This window comes from Ricinus communis, chromosome 1 (assembly GCF_019578655.1).
Source record: "Ricinus communis isolate WT05 ecotype wild-type chromosome 1, ASM1957865v1, whole genome shotgun sequence".
NCBI lineage: Eukaryota > Viridiplantae > Streptophyta > Magnoliopsida > Malpighiales > Euphorbiaceae > Ricinus > Ricinus communis.
The window spans coordinates 6,115,512-6,138,120 of record NC_063256.1 but is presented as its reverse complement, the minus strand read 5'-3'; the positions used below and the strand labels follow the sequence as shown (position 1 = coordinate 6,138,120).

Here is a 22,609-nt window from a genome sequence, read left to right as displayed (position 1 = left end):
ATATATATGTATTAGGCCTTTTAAGTAAAAAAAAGTAAGAGAAGAATATCGATCATTAAATAATAAAATTATATGTTAATTATTTACTATCAAAATGTAAAATACTCATATATATATATATATATATATACTAATTCTTTATTAACTGCTATATATACATAGTCCAACTGAAAACTTTTCTATTTTAAAAATATTTTACTAAATATAGCTCTAAACACACAAATATAAACTATATAATGTATGTTTATAAGAACTGGTGCGATTTAATATGTTTGACCTAAATTTTTTAATTAAGGGTCTAATGTAATTTTTTTTTAAATTAATGGATAACATTTTTTGGTCCATACTTACAGATTTAGCTTAGTGATACATACATATGGCAATTTGAGCAAAGTCTCAAATTCAAGTTTCCTATCTTTATTTGTAACTCAAGAAAAAAGAAACATTCTTTGATGTATTGGATGCTTTACAAATAACAAGTAAATAATAAATAAATTAAAATTTTAATAAAAAATGAGAAAATTTACAAAATTTTAATAAAAAATGAGAAAATTTACAAAATTTTAAATTTTTTTCTACAGAGTACTTTTAAAAGTTATTAGGTCAAAAATAAATAAATAAAAACAATAAGAATCCGGACTAATAAATCACATAATGTGGCGCTAATTGCACTTTAGGGGAAAAACTGTTTTTTTTTTTTTTTTTTTTTGTCCTTTTTAAAAAATGGCGAATTGCATTGCCAATATTTGCACTTAATCAGACAGCCTCTGTCAAAGGGAATAAAGCATTGTAGCAAAAGTCGATCTTACAACACTTGGAAAATTAAAACCCTTCTTTCACTTTATATTATGATTGTTGTGCACTTTCTCTTTTTCATATTGCACTCTACGATTCTTCTTCTTCTTCTTCGTTTCCATTCTTCTATTTCCTTCAAGTGAGTACCATATATCTATTTTGAAAAAGTTAAAAGTACAAATGCATAGCCTTGAGCAAGCTTCACCATTATCCACGAGGAGAACCTTACAATACAAGATCCAAGTCTTTGATTGGTCCTGTCTGATTTCGCCATTTAGACTCATTTTACCAGTATATAAATTAGCACTTGCATGACATCACAGTTCATAAATTTTATACCATCAAGTTACTGATTGTGTCAAAAAAGAGAAAAAAGTAAGAGAAGAAAATGGCTTCTTCCATGGGGATAACGAATGTGGAATATGATCGAGAGATGGCTACCCTAAGAAGCAGCTTGTTTAAATCTGCAATGCGAGGTGACTGGAAGAAAGTGGTTGATACCTAAGGAAGTAACCGGGAAGCTTACGGTGCACAAATCACCAAGTCATGCGACACTGCATTACATCTTGCAGTGTGTGATGGCCAGGAAGATATAGCCGTAGAAATAGTAAATATAATGTCTAGCCACCCCGAAGAAGCCAAGAAAGCACTCAATATTTCCAATGACAATGAAAATACTATTCTTCATATTGCAGCCGCAGTAGGGAGTGCCCGGATGTGTTATTTCATTGCTAAAGTAGATCCATATTTGGTGGGTGCTCGTAATGAGGAAGGGGAGACTCCACTCTTCTGGGCAACTCAATTTGGGAAAACAGATGCATTCCTTTGCCTCCACAGCATTTGCGGGCCAGATCAAGTTCGTTCATATTATAGAAAGAAAGATGGTGAAACTATTCTTCACGTTGCTATCGGAGGAGAATTTTTTGGTGAGCATGTTCATTATTATTAATTAGAAAAATCCTCGCTACTTGACATATTTCTTCAATATTTTACACTTGAACAATGAAAAAGTTATACAAGCTGGTTATGGTTTTAATAAGGAGCATTTATCCTCCAACAGTTTATATCTAAACTGAACATATGGATTGGTGGGTTGTTGCAACAGATTTAGCATTTCAAATAATTGTTTTGTATGAAGAACTCGTTAACTCTCGGGACCAGGAAGGAATAACCTCTCTCCATCTCTTGGCAACTAAACCTAATGCTTTTAGAAGCCGTGCCCACCTTAAAGGCTACTACAGGATCTTATACCACTGTACGTACCAATGAGTTTCTTACTTATATATAGCGAGAGACATGCATAGAGTTTTAATCTTTGAGAATTAGATATACATATTTTATTATGTTACTCCAAAGGTGTTTTTGTTGATGAGCCTAAGGTGAAGGAAGTGCCTGATCAACCGGCTGTTGCGAGTACGATATCCAACAAAAATAACAAACCTGCTTATGCGGAGAGTTATGAAACATGCATGAATTTCTTTCAGTTGCCGAAGGCAATAGTGGAATTTGGTGAGTAAACTGATTTCTTTTTTGGGTTAATCAAGTGCAGTGAATTTTTCGTATTTTCTTTAATTAACTCTTGCAATACTTTTACGAATTGCTTTGGTACTGTATTATACTTGTTCCTGTTTCAGCACTGAGTTAGCCCAGGGATATACAAGGCTTCCAAGGAGATGCAGAGAACCAACATGGTTATAATTTTGTTTGTTTATGTGTAAAGGAGTGTTTAATTAGTTTGCTATCAATTAATCTACCTCAGTATTGCTATACACAGGAAAGAGGTCAAAAAGGAGGGCTGCTAGAAGACACCGATCAATTCCTTTCAATTACTATACATGCTTTGACATCTTCAAATTTGTGTCGAAGGCATTGTTAGTCATTCTGGGATTAGGTTATTATTCCCTTCACTTGTATGCTTCGTATATAATGAAGTCACTAACCTTACCGTTCTTAATTTTCACTCTTATTCGATAAATTTTTCTTTTTCTCTATTTCGGTTTGTAGGATCAACAGAGATACAAAACCTTCAAGAGAAGAAAGAGAAGCACACCTGGTCAGTTCAAATAATGGGCGAGCTTCTTCAGCGAGTTGTAATGTATGAGTATGAGAATATGGTAGAAAAGAATCCCCATTCAGAAATCTCCTCTGATGAATTGCCTTACACATTCGTAGAAAGTGGTGAAGTTAAACATAACACAAGAGCTTGGGATAATCAACCACACACTACCGATCGAGATACCAAAACAAATATAGAAAATGAGAACAAGGGAAAGGATTCTAAAGGTATTGTATGTCTTAATCATTACAATCATTCTAGTTTCAGGCTTGTTAATGATGTGTAATTTTTATACTAATGTTAAGAGTATCGGCCATATTGATTGCGGCAAAGAATGCACTAACTGAAATGGTGGAGAAAATATTAAAAAAATATCCGGTGGCTATTCATGATATGAACTTGGAGAAGAAGAAATAGTGCTATTGGCAGTGGAACACAGGCAACCACATATTTTTGAACTCCAGCTGAAGAGAAAAGCAATGAGTGATAGCATCTTTCGCAAAGTAGATGACAATGGGAATAGCGCACTGCACCTTGCTGCCATGCTTGGAGACTCCAAACCTTGGAGCATTCCAGGTGCCGCTTTGCAAATGCAATGGGAGTTCAAGTGGTATGAGGTATAACAGCTTAGAAGAATCTATGGTAACTTTTTATATATATATGTATATATATATATATATATAGAGAGAGAGAGAGAGTATTACTATTAGATGATAAAATAGAACGTACAATGCAGTGATGGAAATTAACAAAGTAAAAAAGAAAAAGGAATGTAAATGTACGAGGTACCATAACACTTGCCATATAATTTTATTTGTGTACGCCAATTTTCTTTCTAGTTTCTGGAGTGGCTAATGTAGTTTATAATTTATTTTGAGAAATGCAGTATGTTAAAAACTCCATTCCCCACCACTTTTTCATCCATCGCAACAAGAAGAACGAGACCCCAAAGGACATATTCACACCAGGATCTCGTTAAGAATGGCGGTGAGTGGCTTACACACACCTCTGAATCATGCTCAGTGGTGGCCGCACTAATCGCTACAGCTGCATTTGCCACATCAGCTACTGTGCCTGGTGGAGTCGAGAATAATGGTAAAACAACCCTGCAAAAGCATCCAGCATTCAGCATTCAGCATGTTTGCTATATCATCTCTTGTGGTTCTCTGTTTCTCAGTAACTTCAGTGATCATGTTTCTTTCCATACTGACATCTAGATATCAAGAAAATGACTTCAGGAGAGATTTACCGACAAAGCTACTAGTGGGTTTGTCTTCATCTTGTGCAGGACATTTCTTTGTGCTTCAAGATGAACTAAAAGAGTGACATGCTTGCCAGTGACACTATTTGCCATATCACAGTTTCCACTGTACTTCGATCTTATATGGGCGACCACTAAGACGGTGCCGCAGCGTAGCTACATTGTAGTTCAATAATTTAGTTTTCTGTTTTGCATTTTCTAATTATTCCTTTGGGTAGTCAATATTTTCCTCCTACTTTTCCGTCAGCTCTATGTTCTCTAATAAAATAAATCGACACCGCATGAGATACTACTTGTCCTTTTCTTGTTAATCATAACTATGAGGACAATTATATATATATATATATATATATATATATATTATATTTTATATTTTAATAATTGATAATTGATATATATTTTATTATTTAAAATTTGTAATATGTGACAATCATTTAGCAATTTAATCATAAATAAGAACATATATTAAAATTATGTAATAATTTTTTTAATAAAATATTTTTTAATTTAGCTAAAATTTCAAATATATAACCTTATTAAAAATTTTAAAATATTTATTTTATCATTCATAAAAATATATCTAACTCTAAATACTATATAAAAGAAATATACAACATACAGGCTAATTTGTATGCTCGACAGTCAGCCTTGAGGCAAACTCCATAGCTCAACTATGAACCTTATATGGCTGACTTTTTTCATCAAATCACTTAATTAAAAATATCATAAAGAAATTACTTTAGAAAAAAAAAAGAACAATACAAATGGGATGATTTAGTTTTTTCGTTTTCCAGTGTTTCAATTATAATTTTATTCAATTAAATATTTAAATTTATTAAAAATATCTAATATAGTATTTCTAAATATTTTTTAGGTTAAAGTATTTACTTAACCTACTTTAAACAGTAAATTGATTGAAATGTCTTTTTTAAAATAATCTGATATTTTACTTTTAAAATTTTTTTAATTCATTTTCAACATTATTTTTTAAAATTTTTATTTAGTTATCAAGAAATTAAAAAATTAATATATTTTTTTATCATGCATCTAAATAAAAAACTGAAATAAATAAATAAAATTTTCTTGCATTTATCTTTTAAAAGAGTAAATTAGATGTATTATTTTATTTTAAGAAAATGAAAGAAAATAAGAGGAGAAAGAAAAGAGAGAATTAATTTCTCTTGAAAAGAAAATAATTTATAAAATTAAAGAATGATGAATAAATTCTAAAAAATTAAATAGTTCAACATCTTTATCCTTTAGCGTTAAATAAATCTTAATAAATAATTAGAAAAATATAAAAAATAATAATGATGAGTAAAAATATTTAATTTTTATGTATAAAATAAAATAAATTATTATATTAATATGTAGAATTTGTAATAATATTTATAATATATATATATAATAGTCAATTTAAATTTTTAATTAAATAAAAAATAATGTAAATATTAAATATAAAAAATGGAAATGTTAAAATTAAGTTTATATAATTATAAAAAAAACACAACACACACACACACAAAAAAATCTAAGTAGAAAGGCGTGCAAGGTTGAGAAATGGGAGGGTGGTGGTCCAATTGAGATATAGTGGAAGACAAGTAGGGTTAATGACACATGGCAAACTAGGGCAAATCAAATACCACCATTGTTTTGTATTGGGTCGTCATGTGATTCGGATCTGCTCCACTTTGGGGAATATTTTGTATGACATTTTGATCAATTATTTCCAGAATTTAATTGAACATCAAGTATTTATGTGAGTGGTTTGTCTTTTAATTATGCTAAAGTGAAAAATGTAAAAAAACAAAAAAAAAATGAATAAATTAAAATCATAAATTAGATAGTAATTTATATAACAAAGAATTATATTTGAGACTTAATTAAAGTTATAAGACTTGAGAGTTCTTGAATTGAATTTTCTCTTCTATACCCAATGTGTTTCTATTTTTATAATAAATATAAAAAAGTACATAGTTGACATCCTATTAGTTTTTTATAAATAAAAAAAATTACATCAAGAATTTCATGCATAAATTTTAAAATATTGTTAGGCCACCGCAATCTATGAGCACACCTCTACCTATTACAAAAATCAACTATTTAAGTATTTTTTTTATAAAAAGAAACAAGTCGTTAAATTTAATTATTGGCCTAACAAAACAAGAAAAATGTTAGTCATCTTTTATTTTTTTATTTTGTATTAATATTTTATCTTCTGATTATTATTTTTAAATTGATGATAATTTTTTCTTATTTATTAATATCAATAGATAAATATTAATATTTTTAAAAATAATTTTATGGTCTTTTATTATAAGAGTGTTAAGTTCTTTATAGAAATTTTATTGTTTTATATTACAAAAGTGTTGAATTATTACTTAATAAGAGCGATGAAAAGAAAAAATAGATCAAATTCAATATTCGAATAATTAAATTTATCAAAAAATATTTACAAAATTGATATATAACTTAGTGCAGATTTGAACATTCTTTTCACATAATTATAATCTATTACTCCATCAATAATATTGATAATTATTAAGAATAAATTTTTTACATGTGATGTATTTTTTCATATTTGATATTTATTTTTATTTTTATATTAAAATATATTTCTTAATTCTCATTAATATAATACTGATATTTTTCTAAAGAAAAAAATAATAATTGGCCTGACTAGCAAATTACTTGACCCATTGACAACTCCTTCCGAAACCATGCTCATTATTGATTATAGTCAGCGGAACCATGGTCAATCTAATTTTAAGAGTGGGCGTCTAAAGAAAAAAACAACGACGTGGCATCCTGGGGTTCCAGCAGAACCAAACGAATAAAAATAACCTTTAAGTGAAGTAAAAGGGCAGGGAGCAACCCCAAATTTCCTTACGCACTCACTCTCAGTCTCTGGTCTCGCCCAGTCCCCTTTTAACCAAAACTACCATCTTTATTTACCACTGTAACCACCCTCAAAATTTATCTATGCAATAATACTCACTGATCTTCTTCTTTTTTTCTCTCAGCTACTTTGTCCAACTTATGTCGCCGGAATCTAAGACCATGCAAACGGGAGATATAATTTCCCGGTCAAATCTAGACAAACCTCTTCACCAACTCACTGAAGATGACATTGCTCAGCTCACTCGCGAAGATTGCCGCAGATACCTCAAAGACAAAGGTTCCTCGCTCTCTCTCTCTCTCTCTACACATATATTTGCACATATGATTTTTAAAGTAACTCAGTGGGTGAGTGCCAAACTGCAGGCATGAGAAGGCCGTCGTGGAACAAATCGCAGGCAATACAGCAAGTCATCTCTCTCAAAGCGCTACTTGAAACGGCGCCGGATTCCAACGAAGTTCCTAAAAGAAGACTCTACATTCCCCATCCTCATAATGTCCCCCTTCATCATCGCGTGCGTTTCCCTCCACCACACCACACCCTTTTGTGTTATTTTAATTTTTAATTAAAAGCTTCATAATTATTAAGTAATATTTTAAAAAAGTAATAATAAAAGTTTTTTTTTTCCTTTCCCTCTCTTTCCCGTAATTAGCAAACTAATTATTAGCTTTTATTTCTTTAATAATTTATTATAGGCCCCTGCAAATTCCTCTGTTTCAGTGAAGGAAACAGACGCCGATACTCGGATCTCCGCGTCTCCTGATGAACCGGTTCCGTATCGGCGATATCATGATATTACCGGCGATCTTTCCGTCCGTATCGCCACCACCGAGAATAATTCGGTTTCATCGAGGTTATACTTTTTCTTTTTTTTCTCTTTTTGAAAGAGGTCGAGGTTATTCCTTAACCTCATGCTTAGTTAAATATTCATATGAATTGTCACCATTCTTCTCTTATGGTTGCGCACTTAACCGAGGCGCAGCACATGTGTATGTGTTCATGAAGAGAATTTCACAGGAGCTGGAATACTTGGTTTTTTCTCTTTATCAATAAGGTTGGTTTTTGACTTTTTTTTCTGAGTCAAGTTTGAGCTAATGAGTATTGCGTCAGCTTGCTAATAATACCCTTATTTTGTCTGGAGTTTCAACGGCAAGTGTTTGATGATTGGTTTATAAATTTTGTAAAAGGCGTTGTATATTTTAATATCATGGTCAACAATGACGGTTTTGACTTGTCTAGAACTGCATTTTCTGCAATCGTCGCTTTATTTATTAGGGCGATTCTTCTTCCCTTCCTTTTTTTCTCCTCAGTTTTGTCATTGTAAAGTAGCATGTGCTCGCTTTCTTTCTCCGTGTTGCAATTCCACATCAACTAAGTCAGACTGAAGTTTGAAGTGATTGTAATTATGTCTCTTCTATATACGTATCATTTGTTGGCTGGCTGATGGGAGTTTTTTCTTCTTCTTTTTTTAAAATGAGAATACCATTTGTATCAAATTAAAGATGTTTTCAAAATGAATTTAGCTTGAAACAAATTACCATGTCAGATAACAGATTGGTTAGATCACGTAAGTGCTTCAGACATCACTAGTAGCAGAACCAAGCCCCACTTCTCAAGATATCTAAATCTTGATTGACACAGTTTTATCTGTGGCTTAATCCAATTCCACAAATTCTGAATTGTTGGAATGTGTTATTGGATGTTTTCTTTTTACTTCTATTATTAGTGCGATTATGTAACATATCTATTAGAAACATCGCCACCTTTTGATCCATATGCAGCTATGTAATTTTTTTTTTTTTGTCTAGCATCTGGGGCGTGGCCATGTATTTTGAGGAAGAGATGACAAGTTTCTTTGGTGTTAGCATAGATGCTAAGTTCAAAAACTGAATAATTTACTTGAACTTCTCAGAAGTGCAGGTCCAATGAATAAGCATATGGGACAGATGACAATATTCTATAGTGGAAAGGTCAACGTATTCAATCATGTACCAAGAGATAAGGTATCAAGTTTCTTTTGTAGTAAGACCATCCAGACACTATATTCCTTTTGGAAAAGAATGAAAGTTTATTCTAGTTGACTGATGTTCTGATGTAAATATTTTCAGGCACAAGCAATAATGCAGCTGGCTGCATGCCCACTCTCTTTGTCTGGAGATACTTCATCTGATGCAATTCCAGCATTACGGCCCATTCCGAGCCAGTTGGAAGCTCCAGGTGTCAAAACATCTCTTAGTCCTATGTTTGTCTATCCAACCCAGCAGACAGGTTAGTTCTCGAGCATGTTATGGGTCTTAAATCATTATAAATTTGTATCTGACTACATCTGGATTTATTTCTTGCACCCACATACTGTCACAACAACTTAAAATTATCAACTTGATGGTCTACTGGGATGTTTTTGTAAACATTAGTGTCTTACATGTAACGTTGCAGCATAAACTGCTCTGCAGCTGTTATCTCAAGGGCAACTTATGAACATAAAGGCCATTTTACTTGGATAATTCTTTTTAACAGATTATTGTGGTGTTTCTTTTACAGGGAAAGTGGCAGAACACTGCCATCTGCCTAAGGAAGAAAGCAACTTATTCCATGAAGACAACCTAGGTCAATGTCAATGCTAAGCCAATTAACTTATGATAAAGTTGCTGTTTGACTTCTGTTTCTCTTTCTTTGGACAAATTAAACTTTTCTTCCAAAAGGAAGCAGATGATAAATGGACTTCTGTGCATAACTATATTTATAATTGTGCTCAATGAGCTGATACTTTTAAATGTTTGTAGCGCTCCTTTATGGTATCTATAATATTACCTTGTCAGCTGTAGATTGCATATGGAGATCCCTTATACTATGTTCATTATGTTCATCATAACCATCCGAGAATGTAAGCTTAATGCCAGCTCTCCAGTTGTGTGACTAGGGATCAAAGTTCCAATCTCATTTCTGAAATCTTGCACCAACTAATGGTGCAGTACCCTCTGAAGTACCCTTTAACATGTGGATATCTTAGTTGATTTTCTTATTCCTTTCCTATTACCTTGATGGCATCTGTACTAGTACCTTTTAAATTATGCTGTGTTGCAATATGCTAGGCCATGCTTTTTCTCATTTAACCTTGTACTAGTTGGCCGAGGCAGATAGCTTTTCATGGCCAGTCTCCTTGAGGGTTTTTATGGATCATCAGGTTTTGAAATTTGGACTAATGTTCTGGGTTTAAGATATTCAATGTTTTTTTTTTTTGTAATTTGGCATGCCATGTAGTTTTGAATATATTTAGTTGACTTAATCTGTCTACTTCTTAAGCCAAGTCTATCTGCTTTCTAGAATTCACTCTGGTTTGGGTGAAAGACCTCTTCCCTCTTTCCCGCCTCATTCTTCTTCTTCTTCTTCTTCTTCTTCTTCCTCATCAAGTATATGAAAATTACAAGTAGCAAGCAATTTCTCATAGATGCTTAGTATTATAAGAACATTATAAATTGCAAGCAACTTCTCACAAATGCTTAATATTTGATGATTTCTACATCTTTTATTATGACAGTTTAATTATCTGCTTTTTCTCATCTATTTCTTTTTCTATTTGTTAAAAATGTTTCAGAAGGCCGAACAAGTAGAAAAGCATCAGTGCAGAGATATCTTGAGAAACGAAAAGACAGGTATCTAGAGTTGTTGATATACTTTTTATGACATCAAAATAAAGCAAAGTCTATTTGCTTTGTTATTTGTTCCTCATACCCCTGTTAGGTGAAGGTTCAAGAACAAGAGAAAGGTGGCAATGCCTTCTTCAGACATCCACTTAAACCATTGCGTGAGAGATGAGTTCTCAAATGATCAATGGAATCTAACGGAGGCATGCTTTGCTACCCAGCCCAGACCATCTCAAACACCTATCCAATGCAGCACTGTTGCTTATACAGAAAAGCATACTAATCTCTCTGCTGATCTCAATGGCAAAGGTGACATAGGCTAATCTTGTTGCATAAGTCTTTCCTTCAGTTAGAATTAATATATCCTGCACTTTTGGAATGTCTAAGATTAGTTATGTCATTTGAATTAATGCAAATTGCAACAGAATAATGTTAAGTTATGCAAATATATATTAGCCCTAAACTCCAGTTGAGGCGCATAGGTGCTGTCTGTATTCTGATTGCTGAATTTGAAATTGACTAGTAACCAAAAACTGTAACATATTATGTTCATCATAAAACATTTGCTTTCATTGTTTTTTCGGATCACATTCATCGACACCATTTGACACCCTTTAAAAAAATTGATTGGGAACTGCAAAAATCCCTTGCTTATGTCAGTTTTCCACAAGTTTTCTCGGAAGCAGTTTCCCTATAGGTAATCTTATGTGCAGTGTTAGAGTTGTCAGTTGTGTTTTTGTTTCATAATTTGTCTGAATTGTTTCCATGTGCTGTTTACCAACTTTCATCTACTAGAGGTTATTGACACCAGATAAAGCGTATTAAAAGATGTACTGATGTACTCTATCATGCAAGTTTGTTTACTATATCCTTATTCTGTTTGCAACTTGCTCGTTCTTCTGGAATTTGTTGCCATGCTATCCTCTGGTGGACAAACACATTATATATTTACTGCCTCCGCTTTTGTTGCTATGGGAAAGAACCGCTTGAGCCCGTTCTCTCACTCCCCAAGTAAACTCTCCTAGTCCCATAATGCTATCGTAGTCACAGTAACTTTAGAGTAGATTTTTTTTTTAATGTTCAAGTATTGTTAGTATCTTTGTTCTGATATGTGGTATTTTGGTGGGATGCTATTCTGTATGATGCTAGCAAGAAAGTCAATGCAGCTTCACTCATTTCATGAATGATATTATGAAAGGATTTCTAATTACTCAAGAACTCTTGTTCTATGGTTCATAAGAGAGGGTCTCCTGTCATTTGATGCCATGTGGTTATTTCTTTACAGTAATAGTTTGAAAGATATAGCATGGTGTTTAAGGCCGTTAGTCATGGCACTATTCTTCTTCTTCTTCTTCTTCTTCTCTCTCTCTCTCTCTTTTTGTTTGGATGCTGCATTGAGAGGATGTTTAAGGGCATGAGCAAGGTTTCCTTCATTCCTAATGGCAGTGCCCTGACAGAAATTGCTGATTTCCACCTTTACAGATCTGTGATGTAAGATTATTGTAGAAGAACTTTACAGTGTGAATGGTGATTCTGGATTCTCTTCTCATACATGCGTTGCAGATTTTGAAAAATGTTAAATATGGAGGACATAAATTTGTCGTGTGAAATGCTGTTTATCATTGTCAACAAGGACAAATACTCCACCAATCACGATATTAATTTTCTGATATCAATGAAGAAGGCTCTTAGAGTAGCTCCTTTGAAGATTTTCTGCCATAAGGTATATTCTGTTGTAGAGGTTGCGGCCTTGTCCTAGTTAGTGAGAAAATAAACTCCAGTTTCTAGTCTATCGACATATCTTCATCCCTTTCTATATCTCTGGGTATCTAGAAACTAATGTCTTTAAGAATGGGCAAGTGCTGATTCTATTACTTTCCTTGCTCTCTGTCAAGGCTACATGAGCAGATAAAAGTAGCTCAAACAATTCTGTCTTTTATGAAGGAGTTTAAATTTCTATGTGCAAAGTTTATATCGATTACTTGATGAGTGATGGATTGAAGTATTGAGGCAAGGGAAGACAAGTGGGGCATGAAGGACCCATAAATGGAGAGAAGGCCCCGGTTTAGGATAAGTGAAGAGGTTATGCTTATGCATGCTTAACAATAGTGTCTGGAATGGTGACAGAAGTCAAATTATTGATCAAGTGAGAAAATGCTTGCTGGGGTCTGCCTCTCAATTTTCTCTCTTTTACTGAGCCCTTGATTGTAAAGGTGGCAGATCCTAAACCCACCAATGGTTGCTCTGTCATTTTGTCTATACTACAATTATTATGGTGGCCCATTGTATATCCTTCTTGATGTCCCACTCACTCTAGCAAATCGACTATCTTTTTCCTATCTCTTCCTTTCCCCATTTAACCTTGTCTTTTCTGTTTCAAACCTTTTATCCGCTCTTGTTCTTGTATTGCCTATTTGACACTTAATTATTCATGAAAATAATGCCATAACCTTAGGCTTTCTTCTTTCTGATCCATTGAACCTTAGGCTTTAAGGATAACTTTTTCTCCTTCTTTATCCTCGCCTGTCTGATTAGTGGCTGCTACACGATTTCAAGTTTATCATAAAGATCACATCATAAATCGCTATTTCTGACTAATAAGCCAACCATTTGAATACTTACAATTTTCTTTTTCTAGCGTTCCTATTGGTTCTTGACCTCAAAATGTCTAATACTAAGCATTGAGCGAAAGCTCGCTATTAAAGCTACCGAAAGTTGAGCTAGAGCTCGCTAGCAATTTTTACTCTCTTCAGTCGACCATCCACCAGTTGATTCTTCAAAAGATCTTTTAACCAAAAAATAAAATCAGATGAATTTTAACAATTTAATCAACACTCTTATTAAGAATTAACAATTATTTAAGACTAGTGAGCCATTTTCATTTGAGTATATCTCAAAGGGCAACAAAAAATTGGAAACTACCCATAAAATCAACGATTTCATCAGCCAATCAGATATTGTTCTAGTCCATATTTTTATATGTAATGTAAGAACTGAAAGATTTTAAATTTAAATATTTTTTTATCACTATCCGTCGATATTCATCGAAATTTGTCGTTTTTATAGTAGTTAATGGCTATCTTTAATGAATGAATCATTTGAAAAAGACATCAACAATTAAACAAAAAACATCGAAATTAGAAAAACAGATGAAATTATAAGAAGAAAAAAAAACAACAACAGAGTGTACTGATCATCCCACGAGACAGGGCAAACATCCTAACATGGGGGTTTTTAGCGGTTGGCACAGTCCAACTCAACTGTCAGATCAATAAGTCAAAATCATTAGCGCGGGGCTAGTTTAGTCATTTGATATACAGCCTAAAATGCGAGTTTTCGGGAGTAATTTGCCCAAACGTCCCTCAGACTAATTCTATATACCGTCATAATTCTTAAATTTTAATTCATATCATACAACACTTTAAATTGTAATCGAGGTATCACTAAAACTTTTTCTATTAGTCTCTCATTAAAAGCCTAAAAAATTAATTAATGTGGGAGGCTAATTGATTATTTAAATAAAAAAAATCATATATCATTCTCACATGCCACGTCAGTATATTAAGAATAATAATATTAAAATATTTGTTATATCATTAAAATTAAAAAAGTTACAATAAATTAAATTAATTAAATTAAATACTAAAATTAAAATCAATAATCAAAATGGAGAAAAAAAATAAAAATAAAAATAACAGCATCGCCCCAAATCATTTCCTCATTTCCTCCACCACCGATGGTGCTCCAAACCTTAACCTTCCTCGTCAATATTTCCATAGAGACAATAAATGACATTAATAGAGGAACACATAGCAAGCTACAATGAACACTCTCAAAGATTGTTACCAACACATCATCTTAATTATCCTTTTGTTTATCTTTAAAACAATGATGATGAAATAAAAATGAGGAAGTTAAGGAGTAGTGCGAGAAAGGAGCATGCAGATAGTCAGACGCTTAACCAAAACTGGGGTTCAAAAATAATAAGACTTATAGTAAGCCTTTTAGTTTGGATTAAGAAATTATTCAAAGTTTGAATTTATTAGACTGGAAGAAGAAATACCAACATCTTACGGAAAACAATATTTGATTTGATTTACTCTTTTTCAAATTTCTCACATGGTAGCCTTTACATTATAGAATATATGAGTCTTTAAATCGTAGAATGTATATACTTAAAATGAGATTATTTGATTTAATTTTTTAATTTGATTATTGTGATGATAGTGATGAATTTCTTAAAATCTTATTTTCAATTGTTTGGAATTTATTTGGATTTAAATTATTTGAATTATGAGAAATTGAAAAAGAAAATAAAAGAAAAAATAGGTCTGTTAATTTTAACTTTTAATTATATTATTTGACTTAATTAAGTTAATTTATTATATTTTTTAGATTTTAAAATGTGTCAAATGCTTAAATATTATTAGTCTTGTAGTCATACCTCAATTAAAATTTAAGAGATTTTATGGTACAAATTGAAATTTAAAAACTATTGTATTATATAGAGTAAACTCGAAGGATTATATATGTAATTGACCCAGTTTTCAGAGGCGAAAACATTGCTACTAGTCGACGGCGTGATTGTGTATGGTGGAGGCGCATGTGCTGTCCAATGGTTTCTCAATTGCGTTGAGCATCTCTTGCGTGTATGCCGCTCGCACGCACTACTTTTCGAGATAACCAACCATTTAAGAATATCCAAATCTAAATAAAACTTAATATATATAAAAAATATAAAATATAAACTAATCAAATTTAAATATTCATATTAAATATTCAATATTTTAAAATAATTCAAACATAAATTTAATAAAATCTAAAATAATATTCTAAATAATAAAAATATAATAAAATATAATAATTTTAATATAATCGGATTTGAGTAACAGGTACCCGCGGTTCAAATCTGAACCCAATACAAATAGTAAAATTAAATTCTAAATTCGTTTATTATTATCCAACTCTATACTATTAAAGTTTGGTCAAATCGAGTACCTAAAAGTACCTACCGACTGCAATTCCTAACTACTTTATATAAATTAACAGTAACATTTTTCTTTTAACATAATTAACCAGATCTATTGGTTAATAAATTTAAAAATATTATTATTAAAAAATATATGGTTAATGTTTATATCATTATAAAATTTATATGAAATATCAAATTTTATTAAATTAAGTATAAAGCATGATATGTAAAATAGTATAATGCTTATTTTATAAATATAAATAACAATCCATAATTATTTAATTTATTGCAAAACCTCATTTAAAGAAAAATTGTTCCAGAATTTAGAGGCTATATTCAAATATCAAATGTTCATTTTATTTATTGAATAAGTTATTATTTATTTTAAATATCATTTAGAATGAGATTTCTAGAATTTATAAATTTTGTAAGTAACTAATAAATCTTAAAGTTTTTTATTTAAACTTTATGAGTCATTCATGCCCTCTTATTTATTTTTTGCATCAAATTAATTCATTGTAAGATATTTGTAAAATAAATAAAAATTGAAATATTTTTTCATTCATGAAAATAAAAGGTTATAAAATTCACTCGTATATATAGACTTTTAGAATTAATTATTTTAAAGGTTCTAAGTGAACTTTTTTTCTTTTAAATATGTGAATCCTATTTTGTTTTTCTCCAATTAACCATAAATTTTGGCAAAATTTATACTTCCAAGACCTATAACCAAAAAATCCTAAAATAAGTATTTCTTTAATCTTGATATAGAATTTAAGAAATAAATAAGTAACCTTATAGAAAAATTCATTTTTTTTGTTATAATCAACTTATCATCAATAGGATATTTAGACCCTTCAAGTATTTACTAAGAAAATTGATAATGTAATTATTTTAGGGATTCGAAAATTCAAAAAGGAAAGATCTTTTTGGTAAAGAAAAAATGGACACTCACTCGAACTCTTGCATAATTAATGATCATTAAGTTGTGTATTCCAGTATGAGCAACACACCCACTAGTTTTACCCACGAGATACTTAATATCCACTTACCATAATTCAATCTTTTAATAAATTTCAAAGGGGCCCCCCCACTTTCGTGGCACAATAATTGATGCATAGTAGTAATTAATCACTTATGCCACATAAACGGCGTCGGTTTATCTTTGATCAGCTCCAAACTCACAAAATTCTTTTTGGGTTAATTTCTTAAAATTCATTAGGCTTTTGCTTTCTTCTGTATTTTTTTCTTTTTCCAAATAATTGTTTTTGGTTTGGTTTAGTTTTGTACTTCCAACAAACAGTGTTACTTCTTTTTACTTTATTCACCAACGGGAGGAAAGTGGAGAGAGAGAGAGAGAGAAAAGCAAGAAAAGAAAAAAAAAAAAAAAAATTCCCTTTTACCAAACAAAAGAGACTTGGCAAAAGTTGGAATTCAGAATTTTCTCCTTTGGATTCCGTCGCTTTGGTCTCTCATGCCTCTGCCAGGCTCGTAATCTGTGATTCGTTCATTTCCATCTTCAAATTCAAAAGTCACAACTCAACTGGGTCTGACTCTTTGACTCTGTTTATATATTTTTTTCTGCTGCTTATGGGTTTTCTTTGAGAGGATTTTGTTGGGAATAATGTGGTTTTCATTATTCTTTACTAAAGAGCTTAGTGGCTGTTAGTTAAAGACAGATTTTTATGGTATTTGTTCTCTGTTAAGGAATAGGATTTTCTGTTCTCTTTTAGCATTTCTTTGAATTAGAACTATCACGCAAGATAAAACCGTTCGCGAGGTGGATACTTTATGAGTGAGAATCACCCATAAGTTCAATTTGCCTTATTCTTTGGGCTCAATTTTTGATCTGTGCCAAAGTTACTGAGAGATTTTGTATCTATTTTAGCTGTTTGTTTGTTTATTTATATCTCTTGTATTTTTTTAACTTCTGTTTTTACTTTGCGGTAGAGCTTTTGTTGCGTTCTGGGCTTAAGAAATCACTTGGCTAAGGGTAGTGATTTGGAATCACAATAAAGAATTAGCTTTTCTTACCTTTTCCTCCCGAACTTTTTTAGTTTTTGAGTTTTGGGGACAGAAGGTCAGTGGGAGAGTGAGAAAGAAAGTGGAGGAAAAACCTATCTGGCTACTGTGGAGATCTGGGATTTGTTTCATCTCTTATGCCCCATGAAGACTTTGTTCCTTCCTGAGTCATGTAAAGAGTCACAACTTGATGCTCTAAATCCACAGTCTTGGCTTCAGGTTGAAAGAGGGAAACTTTCTAAACTCTCTTCATGCTCTTCTTCCTCTTCTTCATCCATGTAAGTCATTGTTTTTATTTATTGTAGTTTCCATTTTAATATTCACTGTTTATATTTATTGTAGTTTCCATTTTAATCTTTGATCTCCTTTTCTTTAGATTGATTTTCTTTTGTTCTCTATTTTTTTTTTTCTCTGGTGGTGACTATTTGTAGAGACTCACTTATCAAGGTCCCTGAACCTCCAGTTCTACCATTTTTTAAACCTGTTGATTATGTAGAAGTTTTAGCCCAGATTCATGAAGAACTTGAATCATGTTCTCCACAAGAAAGGTCAAATCTTTATTTATTGCAATTTCAAGTCTTTAGAGGCCTTGGGGAAGTCAAACTGATGCGGAGAAGTCTCCGCTCAGCCTGGCAGAAGTCTAGTACTGTGCATGAAAAGGTTGTATTTGGGGCATGGTTAAAATATGAGAAGCAAGGAGAGGAGCTTATCGCTGACTTGCTTGCCACTTGTGGTAAATGTGCGCAAGAGTTTGGGCCTATAGATATTGTCTCCCAGCTTCATATTGATTTAAGTTTTAGCGCTAGTGAAACGATTTTGACTAATGCTGACAGTAAATTAAGAAATGTCATTTTCAGTATTGGAGATGAGAAGATAGTTTGTGATAGAAAGAAAATTTCAGGCCTTTCTGCTCCATTCCATGCTATGCTTAATGGGTGTTTCTTAGAATCTCTTTGTGAAAACATTGATTTCTCCGAAAACAACATATCCCCATTCAGTTTTAAGACGATAAGTGAGTTCAGTGTGAAGGGCAGTTTGAATGAAGTACCTCTAGAAAATTTGTTAGAAATATTGATATTTGCAAATAAGTTCTGTTGTGAAAGGCTGAAAGATGCATGTGATAGGAAACTTGCATCTTTGGTTTCCTCTAAGGAAGATGCTGTAGAACTGATGGAATATGCTCTGCAAGAGAACTCTCCTGTCCTTGCTGCGTCATGTTTGCAAGTTTTCTTACATGAACTGCCTGATTGTTTGAATGATGAGCGGGTGGTGGAAATATTTAGCCATGCTGGTAAACAAGAGAGGATGATTATGGTTGGTGCAGCCTCATTTTCACTGTACTGTTTATTAAGTGAAGTTGCTATGAACCTTGATCCTCGGTCTAATAAAACAGCTTGTTTCCTGGAACGATTGGTGGAGTCAGCTGAAACTAACCGGCAGAAGCTGTTGGCTTTTCATCAGTTGGGGTGTGTGAGACTCTTAAGGAAAGAGTATGATGAAGCAGAACGTCTTTTTGAAGCTGCTTTGAGTGCTGGCCATCTGTATTCTGTATCAGGTTTGGCAAGACTAGGTTGTGTTAAAGGCCATAGGCTTTGGGCTTATGACAAGCTCAGCTCTGTGATTTCTTCTGTTACCCCGCTCGGATGGATGTATCAGGAGAGGTCCTTATATTGTGAAGGTGATAAGAAGTGTGAGGACCTTCAGAAAGCAACTGAGTTGGACCCAACTCTTACTTATCCTTACATGTTTCGTGCTGCTTCCTTGATGAGGAAACAGAATGTTCAAGCTGCACTTGCAGAAATTAACAGGGTTCTTGGGTTTAAACTTGCATTGGAATGCTTGGAACTCCGATTTTGCTTTTATCTTGCTCTTGAGGATTACCAAGCAGCTCTTTGTGACGTTCAAGCAATTCTCACGCTTTCCCCAGATTATAGGATGTTTGAGGGACGGGTGGCGGCATTCCAACTCCGTACCCTTGTGCGTGAGCATGTTGGTAATTGGACAACAGCAGATTGTTGGATACAATTGTATGAGAGGTGGTCTTCTGTTGATGATATAGGATCACTCTCTGTCATATACCAAATGCTTGAATCGGAGGCACCAAAAGGTGTCCTCTACTTCAGACAGTCTTTACTTCTTCTTAGGTATCTTCTCTAAGTTTTATATTTTACTGTTGTTCTCCCATAATATCCTGAATATATTTGGTTTAGGTCGATGCTTAATTTGAAGTCAACATCAGGGCATATGTGAACCTTTAAATGAAGCTCCCTGGTGTAGATAATTAGAACCTGTGGTCTCATGGAAGCATGGGATTTTGTTTGGAGCATCCTCTTTAGAATCATAATAGTTATGCTTAGTTTTCTCAACTGTGCATTACTTTTCCCTCAGGGTAGTATGTTCTTTAATTTCCCTTTCAAGTGTGAAAGCTTTCTGGTCCCTATGTTTTACTTTGACTAATCCTTCTCTTCCACTTACAATTTAGGATGTTCTGATAGACAGCGTGGTCATTTTAAATTAAGGTTGCTAATGAGCCGCTTCTTAATCAGATTGAACTGTCCTGAGGCAGCCATGCAAAGTTTACAGTTAGCGCGCCAACATGCATCAACTGAACATGAACGTCTAGTTTATGAAGGATGGATCTTGTATGACACTGGTCATTGTGAGGAAGGGCTTCGCAAAGCGGAGGAGTCTATCAAGATTAATAGGTCTTTTGAGGCCTTCTTCCTTAAAGCCTATGCATTGGCCGACTCTAGCCAGGATCCATCTTGTTCTTCAACTGTTGTTTCACTACTTGAAGATGCTTTGAAGTGCCCTTCTGATAGATTGCGAAAAGGCCAAGTATGGTTTTTATGTCCTGTACATTTTATTTTTTAATAACAATGTCACTTAGAATTGTAGCATTTTCCTGCCAAAAATAAGACTGTTCATGCAGTAGATTGGCTGATCTTCCATAAATCAAAATATGTGACCATGAAATCTTTCATATGTTTCCCAATTTTTTGTATCAAGGTTGCTTGCTGCTAATAACTTTGGCTTGGGTCAAAGACATTGTAACAGCTGCAGTGCAAGAGAGTTTGTCTGAGATTTCAATATACTTGGGGAGGTGAATTTCCTAAAATGAAAGCTAGCCTGACAATGATTAGGAGAATACGCCTAAGTGATGCAAAATCATACTTTGGCTGTTAATATGGTTTTTATGTGCTAGGCTATGAAGTACTTACTGTTGCCTGACTAATTTCAAGTTTGGCAAACGAGAATTCTATATATGACCTCAAGCCCTAGGGATAAATAGAATAGCTTGAATTGAATGAGTTACATTGCTTACATTTTATGTTATATGCATAAAACTTAATTCTTTGAGAGGAAAAGTTCATGTATCAAAAAATAGTTTGCTGAAATGTTTCTATTTCTTTTGATCAAGGCTGTTGCCCTACTGAGTTGTCGGGCTGAGACTTGTGTTAGGACTTTATCACTTTGCCTGATGTCTAAATTTCTTATTTATATTAGTGACTCATCAGTTGTTACCATTTCATTCTGTCATGATGTGAACCGGCGCACATGCACTAATATTATAGTCCTCAAAACTTCATTTGTCAGGCGCTTAACAATCTCGGAAGTGTCTATGTGGACTGTGGGAAACTAGAGTTAGCCGCCGATTGCTACATAAATGCCCTTAAGATCAGACACACAAGAGCACACCAGGGCCTCGCACGAGTCCATTTTCTAAGAAATGACAAGGCTGCTGCATATGAGGAAATGACCAAACTAATTGAGAAGGCCCGGAATAATGCATCTGCATATGAGAAAAGGTCTGAGTATTGTGATCGTGAACTCACAAAAGCAGATCTAGAGATGGTGACAAAGTTAGATCCACTTCGAGTGTACCCTTACAGATATCGAGCTGCAGGTGAGATTATTCTCCTTCCATGCTTCACTGCCATGATATATATGTCACTTGGAAAAGTCTTTCAGAAAACTAAACTGCAAGAGTGGAGTTTTCTAAACTACATGGGTGGCACTCACAGCATATTATATTACCTGATATCAATGCATAACAATACTTTTCTCAATTGCAACTGAGATTAAAGCTACATTGCTCTTTTTTGTTGGGCCAGTGCTAATGGATGGCCACAAGGAGAAAGAAGCCATTGCAGAACTGTCGAGAGCAATTGCATTTAAAGCAGACCTTCACCTGCTACATTTAAGGGCAGCTTTCTATGAGCACATTGGTGATGTCATGGCCGCCTTACGCGACTGTCGAGCAGCTCTCTCTGTCGACCCAAACCATCAAGAAATGTTGGAACTTCACAGCCGTGTAAACAGCCATGAGCCCTGAATCACTAATGGCATGCAAGGAAAAAGAAAAACAAAATACTTGCTTCTTTTTTTTTTTTTTTTAAAAAAAAAAAATCCACCGTGTATACTAATCAATCCATCTCCCCTCAATTTTTGTATTTATACTTTGTAATTTATTTTAATTAAATGTCAAGTTTGTTCCTCCCTGTTATCGCTAACGAATTAAAAGACAATATGACACAAAAGTAATTTCTTCAGCCTTTAATGGGGTTTCTATCGCAGCAAAGGTCATAGCTTTCATTTCAATCCGACACTAACTAAAAGGATGTCTTGATATTGTTAGAAAAGAAAAATCAAGGATTAATAATTACATATTTGGTGGACTTTATAATATAATTAGCATTTTTGTTTAAATGTATTTTTCTTTCATAAAGCGTTTTGTACGTGACTTGTTCGTTATGTAATTCAATATATATATTTTATATTTATTAATAAATTAATAATTCATTAACAAAATCAGCATAAAAATATAAATAAGAAAAATAATTTATTTTCTTTTACTGCTGAGGACGAACAATTAAAAATACAATTACTATATTTATAAAATAGGTATGAAGAAGCATAGTCTGTTTTCTTTTACTATTTTACTTGATACAATGGGTGA

General features: G+C 32.9%; 2 protein-coding genes and 1 pseudogene across 7 annotated transcripts; all 3 read left to right on the top strand.

Moving 5' to 3' along the window:
- Positions 1–649: 649 nt before the first annotated feature.
- On the top strand, positions 650–4,404 carry LOC8276676 (annotated as a pseudogene).
- A 2,493-nt stretch (positions 4,405–6,897) lies between these two features.
- LOC8276677 (protein TIFY 4B) lies at positions 6,898–12,994 on the top strand. 6 transcript variants are annotated; one of them, XM_048379379.1, is made up of 11 exons: positions 6,898–7,022; positions 7,136–7,290; positions 7,377–7,525; positions 7,707–7,864; positions 7,994–8,065; positions 8,924–9,014; positions 9,120–9,279; positions 9,553–9,618; positions 10,607–10,664; positions 10,759–10,964; positions 11,805–11,857. In XM_048379379.1, exons 2-11 carry the CDS (start codon positions 7,152–7,154, stop codon positions 11,840–11,842), a joined length of 1,137 nt encoding a protein of 378 aa, XP_048235336.1. In that variant the 5' UTR covers positions 6,898–7,022; positions 7,136–7,151; the 3' UTR covers positions 11,843–11,857. The 6 variants fall into 6 exon arrangements, with proteins under 6 accessions (XP_048235336.1, XP_048235340.1, XP_048235349.1 ...); XM_048379383.1 differs by lacking the exons at positions 6,898–7,022; positions 11,805–11,857 and adding an exon at positions 12,219–12,994 and having other exon boundaries at positions 7,029–7,290; XM_048379392.1 differs by lacking the exons at positions 6,898–7,022; positions 11,805–11,857 and adding an exon at positions 12,138–12,994 and having other exon boundaries at positions 7,029–7,290.
- A 3,958-nt stretch (positions 12,995–16,952) lies between these two features.
- Positions 16,953–22,147, top strand: LOC8276679 (ETO1-like protein 1). The gene is made up of 6 exons (XM_048374915.1): positions 16,953–17,174; positions 17,685–17,927; positions 18,081–19,793; positions 20,196–20,487; positions 21,247–21,556; positions 21,765–22,147. Exons 2-6 carry the CDS (start codon positions 17,794–17,796, stop codon positions 21,983–21,985), a joined length of 2,670 nt encoding a protein of 889 aa, XP_048230872.1. The 5' UTR covers positions 16,953–17,174; positions 17,685–17,793; the 3' UTR covers positions 21,986–22,147.
- Positions 22,148–22,609: the final 462 nt, after the last annotated feature.

Excerpts from the sequence above, each read along its gene's own strand:
- LOC8276677 (XM_048379379.1), top strand. The coding sequence starts at position 7,152 with ATGTCGCCGGAATCTAAGACCATGCAAACGGGAGATATAATTTCCCGG. Across the intron at positions 7,865-7,993 it reads AATAATTCGGTTTCATCGAG|CACATGTGTATGTGTTCATG; the intron begins GTTATACTTTTT and ends ACCGAGGCGCAG. Across the intron at positions 9,619-10,606 it reads ATTCCATGAAGACAACCTAG|AAGGCCGAACAAGTAGAAAA; the intron begins GTCAATGTCAAT and ends AAAATGTTTCAG.
- LOC8276679 (XM_048374915.1), top strand. The coding sequence starts at position 17,794 with ATGAAGACTTTGTTCCTTCCTGAGTCATGTAAAGAGTCACAACTTGAT. Across the intron at positions 17,928-18,080 it reads TCTTCCTCTTCTTCATCCAT|AGACTCACTTATCAAGGTCC; the intron begins GTAAGTCATTGT and ends GACTATTTGTAG. Across the intron at positions 20,488-21,246 it reads ATAGATTGCGAAAAGGCCAA|GCGCTTAACAATCTCGGAAG; the intron begins GTATGGTTTTTA and ends TTCATTTGTCAG.